General features: G+C 40.3%; 1 protein-coding gene across 14 annotated transcripts in view; it reads left to right on the top strand.

Annotated features, from left to right (window-relative positions):
* Positions 1–12837, top strand: part of DNAJC6 (DnaJ heat shock protein family (Hsp40) member C6) — a 144998-nt gene that overhangs the window by 129340 nt on the left and 2821 nt on the right. For 9 of the 14 annotated variants that reach the window (XM_028513902.2, XM_036026226.1, XM_036026224.1 and 6 more), the window contains 5 exons: positions 2539–2607; positions 3624–3758; positions 8007–8270; positions 10849–10991; positions 12539–12715. In XM_028513902.2, coding sequence (XP_028369703.1) covers positions 2539–2607; positions 3624–3758; positions 8007–8270; positions 10849–10991; positions 12539–12715 — 788 coding nt within the window. The remainder of the gene's footprint in view (positions 1–2538; positions 2608–3623; positions 3759–8006; positions 8271–10848; positions 10992–12538; positions 12716–12837) is intronic. The other 5 variants (XM_028513908.2, XM_028513903.2, XM_028513905.2 and 2 more) reach the window with 1 other exon arrangement.

Consider the following 12837-nt stretch of genomic DNA (forward strand, 5'->3'; position numbering starts at 1 on the left):
TCAGTGAAGGGCAAATGGCTTTGAGGTAGAGAATTGTGTCCCATTCTTGATGTTGAAGACGATTAAACTTTATTGGCCTCAACCTAGAGAGTGACATGTTGAAGGCATCCTGAGCTTGTCTGGAGTCTGCCGTCCACTCATCAGCTTGACTTCGTGGAAGTTTTGCAAACGTGAAAGGAAGATGAGTTATACAACATTGGTCAAACTGTAACTTGACTAAAAATATAAATCAATCTCAGAATAACTTTTATAGGTAATTTCCACTTAGTCTTAGATATCAAACTATTTGAGAAAGGTCCACAGGACAACATACAAGAAATGCGCCTCTCACCCTTGAGTAGTGAGAATCTCCTGATTGGAAGTTGTTTTCCTGGAGAGAAAAACACAGGGATAGAGGTTAATGCTGTTGGTTTGCTCACTTACTTAAAATGTAAGTTACATCATTGGTCTACTCAAAAGGGCTCCTGATTTCACTCAGCATGGGAGCCAAAGTCCTCAGAATGGCCCATGTAGGCCCTATGTGCCCCAGTGCCCCAGTGACCTCATTTCCCGTTGTTTCCCTCTTGTTCCCTCCATTCTGGCCCTGCTGGCCCACTTGCTGTTGCACTGGCTGATTCTTTTCTGATCTTTGCCCAACTGTTACCTTCTCAGTGCAGTCTACTCTGAGTGCTCCATTTCATGTCACAATTTATCCCCCTGCTCCCACTCTACATTTTCCTTTCCATGTTAGTTATCAACTTCAATATATTTAATATTTTACTTATGTGATGTGTTTAGTTTTTGTTGTCTATTTTTTCCAGCAAGGCAGGGATTTTTGTTTGTTCATTAAAGTTTCCCTAGTGCTTGGAAGAATTACTGGCACACAATAGGTGCTATCTATCTATCTTTCTGATATGTAAATATAAGATTAATTAACTCATTTCTCCTACCTAAGCCTCTTGGATGCATAATGATAGAATTAATGAGGTTGTATATTTTCCTGATTTTTTCAAAAAAATGTATTTATTTTTAAAGAGGGGGAAGGGAGGGAGAAAGAGAGGGAGAGAAATACCGATCAGTTGCCTTTCATACACTCCCAACTAGGGACCTGGCCTGCAAGCCAGGCGTGTGTCCTGACCAGAAATCAAACCATGTACTCTTTGGTTTGCAGGCCAGTGTTCAATCCACTGAGCCACATGAGCCAGGGCTATTTTCTGGATTTTAATACTTTGAATTTATTGTTTTCATAGGAGAACTACATTTCATGTCCCATGGGCATGGATGTTCATACTTCAGCCTGGCAGTTCTGGATCAGGTTCTCTGTGTCTTATGAGCTGATTAGAACCCGGTCATTACTCAGTGTAGGCCAGTTAGCGCCCCTTTGTTTGGTGGCCACACTTCTCATTTTGGCCTGTCTTGCCAGTGAATGAAAAGAATTTTCCACCATCCTCGTTTGGAAATCAATGATCATCCCACTGTTAGTGGATCAGTTGCATATTCTTCATATAGGATAACATACATGTGAGACCCAGATGTCAGATTTCGAGGTCAGAGATGCCCACCTCCAGCATTCCCTACCTCGGTGAAAGGTGCCTGTTCCCATTTTTTATCCAGCTATGCAAGTGGAAACCTGGAATCATTTTCCTCAAATTTCCACAAAGCACCACTGTCTTTTCTTAAAATCAAGAAGTATTACCCTTGAGCCGTACAAATATTTAGTGAACATCTACTCTAAAGAGGATAAGCACTTGGGGCATAGTGTTAGAAGGAAAATAAAAACTGTAATAAAAGGCAGAGAGAATACAAGTATTAGGTAATTACCTTTTCATTTGTATGTCCCTCTCTCCAGCAGATTTTAAGTTTTTTGAAAATAGGCAATGTGTCTTTTAGTTCTCCGTTCCCTGGCAGGGTGCCTTGCATATGGTAGGTGGTTATAATGATTTTGGGTTTGACTAGTAATAACATTGAACTTCTGATACCTAGTTCTATATCCTAGTTAGATATCAGAGTAAAGTCAGAGTGTAAAGAAAGTCAGACAGCAAATGTTAGTTAAAAAAAAGGGTCTAATTTACACCTCAGGTTTCAGGAATTACTGTGGAATAAGAATAGAAAGGAAAGAACTTTTATTACTCATAAGAGTGTGTTCTTTTTAAACTTAATGGTAGGAAGGTCAAGATGTCTTGGTTTGTACTAAGCAAACAAAATAAGTAAATATGGGCTTGGTAATGCCGATATTGGTGAATTGATGATTCTTTGGGTGGTGGTGGCGATGAGTATGTGTATATTTCAAATTCCACTTTTAATGTTTAGTATTTGCATTTTACTCACTGATTTTATTGACAGAATTTAGAGGTGCTTTAGAAAGGAATTCTTTCTTATGACATCCTGTTTATTACTTGCATTTTATAAATTCAGAAAAAATTTAGTACCAATGTATATTACTCTTATACAGCTGATTCCCCTTAGCTAAATAAACATCATGGAAAGAATAGCTATGTGAACTTAGAAAAGTGGGCTCTAAGCAACTTGTTTTGATTTTTTGCTGCTTCTAATTTTTAGCTTCAAGCACACCTGCTGTGAACATTCAGCCAGATGTTTCAGGAGGTTGGGACTGGCATGCTAAACCAGGTAAAGGTCAGCAGGGTATTTTTCTATGCACACTTAGCCAGTTCTTAAAGCATGACCATTCATCCAAGATAAGTGAGTACTTACAGAGTATCATAGCCCACCCATGTAATTTGTGTTGATTTTTCCTAAAGATGTGTCCTGGTAGAACTTCGCCATTGCATTTGATGTGGTAGTGCTGTAATGTAATATATTATACATTATTTTATTTTTTTAAGTCTCATTTGCTGAATATCTCTTTTGACACTAGAACGAGGTGGATCTGGATGTATATCTTAATGTGCCACTTAGAAGCTCTTGAATGTTTTTTACAAGTTTGAATCTCAGTTTTGTTTTCTATTAAATGGTGATCATACTTCTTGTCCCACACAGCTGTACAGCTTAAGTGAAATCACATGACAATTTCTAGCATAGAGTAGATGCTATATAATGTGGATGGTCCTCCTTCTTAACAAAGGACTTGGGTCAAGGCTGGATTTGTCTCTGATGAGTAAGTTGTCTTCCTCATGGCTAGATGGTACTTATTGAGAGCCGTCTGTGTGACTGCATCCCCTGCACTATGCAAGTGACACACACATGCACACAATGTGCTCATCACAGCAACTTTCTGAAGCAGTTCCTGTTTCTTTATTGAACCAATAAGAAAACGTTGGAACTCAGAGAAGTTAAACAATGTGCCCAGGGCCACTCATCCAGGAAATGGCAGAGTCAGAATTCAGACACAGGCTTGGCTGCAAATTCCATAGAAAGAACGAAGCCAGATGACAGGAGAGGTAACCTAGACGGTAGCTCACAGGTATGGCCAGGAAACAGCATATGCCTTCTTTGCTCCCTGACCCCACCCCAAGCCGCTCTTCACTTATGCCAGAAAAGCAAGGTCTAGCAAACTTCTAATGTATTTCCAAATCCTGTCCTCATTTGCAGTTGGAGACGAGATGAGCAGTAGGTTTGGGTTTTTGAATTTCAGCCTTTAGCCTTAGGCAGCTGACTCATTTTCAATGATCTTATTTCCTTTTCAGGAGGTTTTGGAATGGGAAGCAAGTCAGCTGCCACCAGCCCTACAGGATCCTCGCATGGCACCCCCACCCATCAAAACAAACCCCAGACTCTGGATCCTTTTGCTGACCTTGGGGCACTAGGTACAAACCTAACAGGTTAAGATGTTTACTTATGGCTACAAAACCTCAAATCTAAATCTTTAGTGTCATAGTAAGCTGGAACCTAAAAACTTATGTCTTCTTAAGCTATATATACTCTAAATCCTGTGATTGGTTAAAAAAACAACAACAGGCTTCAAATAAGGAATTGAAACTAACTCCTATTAATCTATTTCTCCAATGTCTAATTTTGGGTTAGTAACATGAATAAAGTTAGAACTTCCAGAAGCATCTGACAACAGAGTTTGGCAGCAGCAAAAGTAATGAACGTGTAGAAAAACGCTGAGCGACAAAGCTGGTCAAACAGCCTTGAGCCACACGGGGCCAGCTGTGCACAGGCCTTCTTCTGATGCTACCTGTGAGAGCCTCGCGCTGGCATCCCCCTTCTTGTCATTGACTGCAGTGCTGTCTGGTCAGTTTGTGAAATTACACACACAAATACTCACTCTCTGCCCAGTGTTTTCATCATATGTTAATTGTTGTTGGAGGATAAGTGTTACACGAGCAAGTGATTTTGGAATCACTGGGTTCAGTGGACTCTGACTGCAGCAAACATGTCTCAGAATAAATAGCCACAGTGATGCTTTCCAAAAGGAACAAAGTTTGCCATGTTCTCAAAGTGTTTCACCAAGAAAACACTTCTAAGGACTAGTTCATTGGATGTTTTGAAGCCTTGTCTTCCTCCTGTTCCCTTAGTTGTCTAGGTGGTGCAGAGTTGTTAAATAGTGGGAGATGAGCCCTGATGCCAAGGTTTGAATTAGCCATGTAGCCATGTTGATAGTTCAGGTTCTCAAAAGCCCTGATGTATTTAGAGCCAAATTGTGTACAGGGAAGGAGAGCATGCTACCATTTTTTACAGTGATTGTGTCGGAATCTTCACCTTTCCTTACACATGTTTTAGAATTATTTTCTTTGAAGAACTCTGAAAATTATTTTCCCTTCTTTGTATTTTAATGTAAGCTGAAAAATTTAAAATAACATCAGGTGAGTTTCTACTTCAAATAAAACCTCATTGACAGGTCATTTTATTCAAATCCATTTATTCATTTCACAACTATTTAGTTATTGCCTTCAGTGTGCTAGTAAAAACCAACCAACCAAAAACAACAAAATAAAATTTCTGTCTTCTAAAGCTTATATTCTAGGAGGGAAAACAAATTCATTTATTTATTTATAAATGAATAAATTTATAACCTAATAACAATGTTTATTGGGGATTTACTATGTACCAGGCACTATTTTAAGTGCTTTACATATATAAATTTATTTCATCTTCCAATAATCTTCAGAAGTAGACTATTATAATCCTTCTTTTGTAGACAAAGAAACTGGGGCACAAAAGGTAAAGTAACATGCTCAAGTAATAAGTTTTCGATACTGAAGTTCCAGCTCTAAAGCTTTTTAGAGCTTTAGAAGGTGAGTGATGGCTGGACTGGGATGTTATTTTTAGATTAAGTGGTTACGGAAGGTCTCTCTGAAGAGTGACCTTTATAGAAAGTTCATTTTTAAAATCCAGCGTTGTATCTTGCATTTTGTTCTCATGTCCTTTTGACTGGTTAATCTGGAATCATTCCTCAGCCTTTCATTGCCTTTTATGAAATTGATACTTGAAGGGTACAGACCAATTAAGAAAGTCTGAATTTGTTAATTTTTATCACTTGCTTAGGGTGATGTCTGCCAGTTTCCTTCACTGTAAAGTTAACATATTTCTCTTTGTAATTAATGAATAACCTGGAGGAGATAATTTGAGACTATTTTATACGAGACAAACCTTTTGGAGAATATTTTATTCTCCATCTGACTTTTACCCACTGATTTTGGCATTCATTAATGTTTCTTGCCTGAAGTAGTCATTACTATGATGTTTGCAAAACTGCGATTTTTCTGATTCTTTCCTTCTTTGTACATTTATTAATTAGCATTTCACTGTGAGGAAAAACCTTTTTGTTCTCTTTCTCTCCCTCCCTCTCCCTCACATCAAATGGACTGATGAATGTTTTTTGACTTAGTGGGTTATCACTTATTACTGTCCTTATTGTCCCAGGCTTGATTTGTGAAAGCCCCTTTGTTCTGTCAGGACAGACAGTAAACTAAGGCAGGGAGGCAGAGGGAGACATCACTAACTCAGCAGTCCTGAGCCTGGTCCAATAATATTGCCAGGTGTTCTAACATCACAAGAAATACCACGGGGAGCCCTTGAAATTCTGTGTATAATTTCCACTATCTGGAAAAGAAACTGTATTCATCCCAAGGTCTAGACCAGGGAAGAGGAGGGGGTCCACAGTGCCCAAAGAAGAAGCCCATAAAACCACTTTGATTAATTGCCTACCTCTGGTCACTGTCTGTTTTAGAAGGGGGTCCCTAGTGTTTACAGAAAGAGTCCATAAATAACTTTGGGTAGCTGCCTCAAGTCTAATTAACTACCTCCTGTCACATATCTGTTTTATAACAAGATGAACAAATGGAGTCTTGAGCAAGATAAAAATTCGGGCTAACAGACCCCTACACATAAGTATGTTTGAGTAGTTATGTCACCCTAGGGAAGCTGGAAGCACCTTTACCTACCAATCAACATGTAACTCATTCACCCCATCCTGCCAACTATATAAGTCGTTGGGCCAAGGGACTGGATGCCCTTGCCACCCTTACTTTGCCCTGCCCTGACCATAGGTCTTTCTCCCCCATATCGGCAAGGCCCAATCTCTTCCCTGAGAAGATACCACTAATAAATGCTGCATGCACGCTAATAGATTTGCTGGTCTGTAATTCTTTACTGCATCAGCAAGAAGAATGAAGTTTCTCCCTTAACAAGTCCATCTTTTGAGAATTTTTATAGTACAACAAGATGTTCTAGATTTGTCTTGAAATTTTTATAACTTAGTCCTGGAAATAGTCACTCTCCAGAGTATCCTCATTTCCTTTTGTGGGGAATGGTACTTAGAAATCCAAGTCTGTACACTAAGTGTGTTCACTGTACTGGGCTGCAGGTCATTGCTCTACGTTTTGGGGGAGAGAGATATGAAATGATGGGGTATAAATATCTAGATTTCCATCCAGTCCCACAGGTTTCTTCCTTGCCTTCCCGTATTATAAGTGCATATCTTCCTGTTCCCTGTGTGGCAACAATACTAATAGTCAGACAACAAAAATAGTTTCAGAATAGCTAGACGCATATCACTACAACACATCTACTAGGGAGAGTTCAAGTGTTCTTTGTCATTTTTGAAATGCAGTAATTTTTACAAATGCTGGAAAAATTAGTTTTGTAAATTTCTCCACTTTTTCTAGTCACATAACTTAGGAAGGTTAAGTGACTTTCCTAAAGCCACACAATGGACAGGAGTATGAGCAAGGGCTACAAGCTAGAAGTTTTGACTCCTTGGTAATTGCTTCACAGTAAAAATTAAACTTCCAAATTATATAGCTGCAGTTTGGGAAAGACAAAAGACAGTGTTCTTCTCTTTAAGGTATTTGCACATTGAACAGTTCTAATATAAACATTTATGTCTTAGTTCCTCCCATAGCTACTTTGAATTAATTGATATGCCTGTGGCTTGGAAATAGGGAGTTTTAAAAGTCCCCCCAGTGGCTCTAATGCAGCCAAGGCTGTGAACCGTGTTCACAGTTGTCAAGAGTGTTGGCTGTGTCTGCTCTCCCACGATGAATGCAAGTAATGTGAAATTGAAACCTACTTGTGAGATTTCAAAACATATCTGTTTACTCTTGAGCATTAACTGTACTTGTACTTAAAACAAACAATGATAAACCTGATCATTGAAGTTTAAATAGCACCTTAATGAGTGAATATATCTTATTTCCTATTCTTATCATTTGGTAGTTTTTACTCTATTGAAGAAATAGAATCTGCTTAGGAGGTGGGATGGAAAGAGGGATGGCTTCAGGAGAAGAGCCAGGGCTCTTCTGGCTTGGAGTAAAATACTTGGATTCAAGTCCCAGTTCTGTCACTTGCTGGCTGTGTGACTTTGAAAAAATCGCTTACCTGCTCTGAGCTGCAGTTTGTTCGTCTAAAGAAAAGATAGGACTATTAATACATACCTAAAAATATCATTGTGGGGATTAAAGGAAATACATACCTGCAAATTTTTTAACTATTAGGAAGGTTAATAGTGCTATTAATTACTAAGGCAATTTCCACTAAAGTTATTGCAAACAATAACTCAGGACACAAAAGTTAGAGGCTACTCAAAAATAGCATTACCTTCTTTCTCCCCTTTTTCTCTGTAGGTAGTTCGTCATTTGCCAGCAAACCCACCACACCAACTGGATTGGGTGGGGGATTTCCACCTCTCAGCTCACCACAGAAAGCTTCTCCGCAGCCTATGGCTGGAGGATGGCAGCAGGGAGGTGGCTACAGCTGGCAGCAGACACAGTCCAAGCCACAGCCTAGCATGCCGCACTCCTCTCCCCAGAACCGGCCCAACTACAACGTGAGCTTCTCAGCCATGCCTGGGGCCCAGAATGAACGTGGGAAAGGACCGACCAATTTGGGTAAGGACGATGGTATGGAGCCTGGTGTGGGGAAGTAATTTCTTAAATTCAAACAGCTTGCAAGTGTTGTCATACTACCTGCATGGATGTATGTCTGAAGAATGAGACAGAAAACAACTCTGGTGGTTTCTGAGGCAGTCTTGTAATTTTAGAGACACAACATGACCCCTGCCTCTGACTCTGTGCCTAGAGCATTTACCATGCTCTTAACACATAGCATTTTGTGACCATTGGCTCACTTGCGTGTTTCTTCCCATGCTGAGACCAGGTGGAGGGCAGGGACTCTGTGTGTTTTTGCCATGTTATCATTAGCACATAGTATAGCGCCTGGCATATCTAGGCACTAAATGAGTATTCAGTGGATGAGGGGAAGGTTGGGTGGATCTTGAAATTGTCATTCCTTTGAAAGGGGGGGGGGTAGAAGAGAAAGCTTGGGAACCTTTTAAGAACTGTGTTCACATTTGCCCTCGGGTCCAGATGAGAGTGTGTATATCTTAGATATTTAGTCTTTCCTGTGCTCTGGTTGCTGGATGTTCCTGAGATCATTGAGTTTCCTGTGATATGTTTTTTCTCTCTTCTGAGGAGAAAGTTAAAAGAACACAAAATGGGCCAATAGCGTAAGGCTAGAGGATAATCTGGATGCTATTCTTTTTTATTTTTATTCACTATTGTTTTTAAAATCAAATATAAAGGTTTATTTTAAATTCTGTGGTTGTATCCCAGATTTGGCCTTCATATGTATGCAGATTTTTAAAAATTTTTACTATTTGAATGGGGTTCTTGACATGTAAAACACATTTTGCTCACCCTGGCTGGTGTGGCTTTGTGGATTGAATGCTCACTTGTGAACGGAAAGGTCACAGGTTCGATTTCCTGTCCGCACACGTGCCTGGGTTGTGGGCCAGGTGCCTGGTTGGGGCACGTGAGAGGCAATCAACTGATGTTTCTCTTCCTCTCTTTCTCTCTCTAAAAATAAATAAATAAAATATTTAAAAGTATTTAAAAAACATTTTACATAGCAGGGATGGTTAAATTTGAGTTTGTTAAAAGGCCTGGTGTGATACATTTTTGCATTTCTGTTGATTTGATCATATCCAAGAATTAAATGTATAGGCATATGATGTGGAAACAGGCCTTTCCCTCTCGGAATCCATGGAGAGAAAGTGGAATCCAAGGAAAGTCCTTTTCCTATTCGAAGCAGCTAACATTTATTGAGTACGTACTTACTTGATTGACGTCTGGTGCTATTCTAAACAATTTTCATGTATTACTTCATATAATCTTCAAAACTGACCCCATGTGGTAGATGAGGAATCTGTGACAGAGATCGATAAAGTAATTTCTTAAATTCAAACAGCTTGTAAGTAACAGCGCTAAGATTTGAACCCAGGCAATTTGGTCCCAGAAAGCCTTCTCTTAACTGCCACACTCTACCAGCCATGACATAGGTGCCTTTTCACACTACTAACATGATAGGGATGCATTTATTGGGAATGTATAATATCATGATTTGTGGTTCGCAGTGGATGTTCCTTGGACAAATCCATGAGTCTTGTGGCTTCCTTTCTGTCTGTACTTTGAGTAGATATGGGGTGAGTGTCTTTAGTTGGAAAATATTTATGGAGCATCTTCAGTGTAGAACACTGGGGACACAGCATCGAAGAAGACAGACAAAATCCCAGTCCCAGTGTGTGCTTGTGTGAGTGTGTGTATGGTGCACCTTACAGTGCAGAGATGGCAAGTGGGTGTCAGTTCAGACACCAGCTTTGGTTGATGGGTGCTGCTGGTATGGACTGCTGTGTTTTGGTTCTGTTTGTTTTAATTTAACAAATGTTTAGCCAGGTACTGTTCTACGTACTTTAAAATGTTAATATCAACTCTCACAACAACCCTGTGAGGTAAGTAGTATCATTAACACTGCACCCATTGTACAGATGAGGAGACTGAGGCATGGAGATAAGTAATTTGCCCCAAGGTAACATTGCTAATAAGTAGCAGAGCTGGAATTCAAACCCCAGGGAGGCCTGTCTCCAGAGTCTCTGTTCTTTACCGTCATGCTAGGCTGCCTTTCCTAACAGACTGAGATTGAGACCACAGCCAGACTTGGAGAAAAAGGCCACTATGAGGGACTAAAACTGTCAGCTGGGTGTAGGGAGGAAAGTAGTGGCATGTGTGGATTCTAAGAACCAAAACCCAGACCTCCGCTCCACCACTGATGCTTAGTTGTACGACTGGGGCAGGGGGTGGGGGAGAATCATGAGTGCCCTCACCTATAAGTAGGTGGTTACATGGAGATGCAATTATGGAATTGTATTTCATCTGACAATCTAGCCTCACCTCCTAGCTTTGCCATGGACATGATATGTGATTCTGGACAAATCTCTTAAGTTCCATAGACTTTATTTTCCTTGTTTATAGAATGGGCGTAGCAGTCTCTTACTCTACCCACAGGGTAGATGTGAGGATTAAGGGGATTAATGCATGTGAAAGCACCTTGAAGACTCAAGTGTTATGAGACATGGTGTGATATTAGGTTTAAGAGTGAAAACTATAATGATTTTTAAAAACTACATTGCAGAAGGGAAACAAAAAGCAGCTGACTTTGAAGACCTACTTTCTGGTCAAGGCTTCAATGCACACAAAGACAAAAAGGGGCCTCGAACAATAGCTGAGATGAGAAAGGAAGAAATGGCGAAGGAAATGGATCCTGAGAGACTGAAGGTGAGGGAGTCCCTGACTCGGTACCGTTACCCTGTGTGACGAGGTCGCGTGTGCAGAGCCATTGGCCTTCCTGGTTCCTGGCTTCCTCGCTGCTTTCCTCCACGTTTATCCGGAGTAGCTTTGCTTTTAGCTGTTTTTGATTCTAGAAGTCTAAGTAAGAATTGACTTGGAGAAAAAGAATGTTTCTCCATGTTTTTTTTTTCAGTTTGTAAACCAGGTACTCTCACCCCCTTTTTCCACAGACGAAGAAGCAGATGATACTTCATATATGAGGATGTTGTGTGGACAGGTTAGCTTGGAAACAAAAGTGTGGTTGTGCTGGTGAATTGTGTGAGGTAGTGGAAAAGTTTGTAAAGGTCAAGAGAATAGGAATGCCCTTTGTAGAGGGAGAGGTCTAATTTCTGTGTGACGAAATACTAAATGTGCTGCCACTGTAGCAGACTGGAAGGTGGGGGTCTCATCTGTTACAGCATCAAAGCCTCTCCCAAACCAGGGCTGCTGCAGGCAGGCAGTCATTTTGAAATATGACACATTTCTGGATAGATTGGAACATTTTTGAAGATGTATAGATACTTTAACACTTTTTTGTGTATAATAAATGACCCTTTGTTTGTGTTTGTTTTTCACTTCACGTAACATCACAGAGGCTTTATATTCCTTCCAGAAACATTGTGCTCCATTTGATAACTTTTATTCATTAGGCAAACTCTGACAGTTTTCTATCAAAGAAGTCATGTATGTCTTTTAAACCATGCTTGGTTATTGAGTTGGCACGGAGGTATTACTTGTTTGGGAGAGTAGCCACCACTAACCATGACCGAACCATCCATCAGCAAGCACGCACCGAGCTCCTGTAATGAGCTCAGTTACGTGCAATGTTACGAAACCATTAACTTAATCGCCTCATTTGTTCAAAATATGAAGATCCAAACTATGAATAGTTTGAATGAGTGACTTAATGGGTGAATTCATTTAATAAACCTTTTGTGAGCTCTATTCAGTGGCAGGAGTTATTTGGTTTCTAAGATAACACCATTGTAAAAGGAACAGTACCTTTCCTCAGGCAGCTCAGCCTCATGGCAGGGAAGGACAAACACGTGGACAATTACATTCAAGTGTGGCATATATTATGACAGAAACATGTTTAAGGGCATGGCCCAGAAAATTCTTTCTTTTCTTCAAGGCGTATTTATTTTGTGTCTGTGTGCCAGATACGCTACTAGACAGAATCAGAGAGTAGACACCAAAATAGACATGATGTGTGTCCCCATGGGGTTCATACTCCAGGAGTGAATAATGAACTCTGGAGTTGCACAGAGAGGAAGGAATTCAGACTGTCAAAGGGGAACAGTATGAAATTCCTGAGCAGGCTTTTGAAGGATGGTGAAGAGTCAACCAGAAAGAGAAGGCAGGAAGTGGAGGTGGGGGGAAGGATTAGAGGTAGAGGAAACAGCTGGGAGTATGCAGGGAGCCTCAGGTCCTTTGATGTTGCCAGAGCAGAATCTCAATAGACACCTTCTGAATTTCTTAATTCCCATGTATTACAGATTCTGGAGTGGATTGAAGGCAAAGAGAGAAATATCAGAGCACTTCTCTCCACGATGCACACTGTGCTGTGGGCTGGGGAGACCAAATGGAAGCCGGTTGGCATGGCAGACCTGGTAACGCCAGAGCAGGTGAAGAAGGTGTACAGGAAGGCTGTGCTGGTGGTGCATCCAGATAAAGTGAGCATAACCTGCCCTCCTGTATGGCCTGTTTGGTGCTCATTTCATTAGTTTATAAACATGTATTAAAAAGCATACTTTCTATTTGCTGGTTATTAGGCAATTTATATGATAAAATAAAG

Source organism: Phyllostomus discolor, chromosome 5 (assembly GCF_004126475.2).
Source record: "Phyllostomus discolor isolate MPI-MPIP mPhyDis1 chromosome 5, mPhyDis1.pri.v3, whole genome shotgun sequence".
Taxonomy (NCBI): Eukaryota; Metazoa; Chordata; class Mammalia; order Chiroptera; family Phyllostomidae; genus Phyllostomus; species Phyllostomus discolor.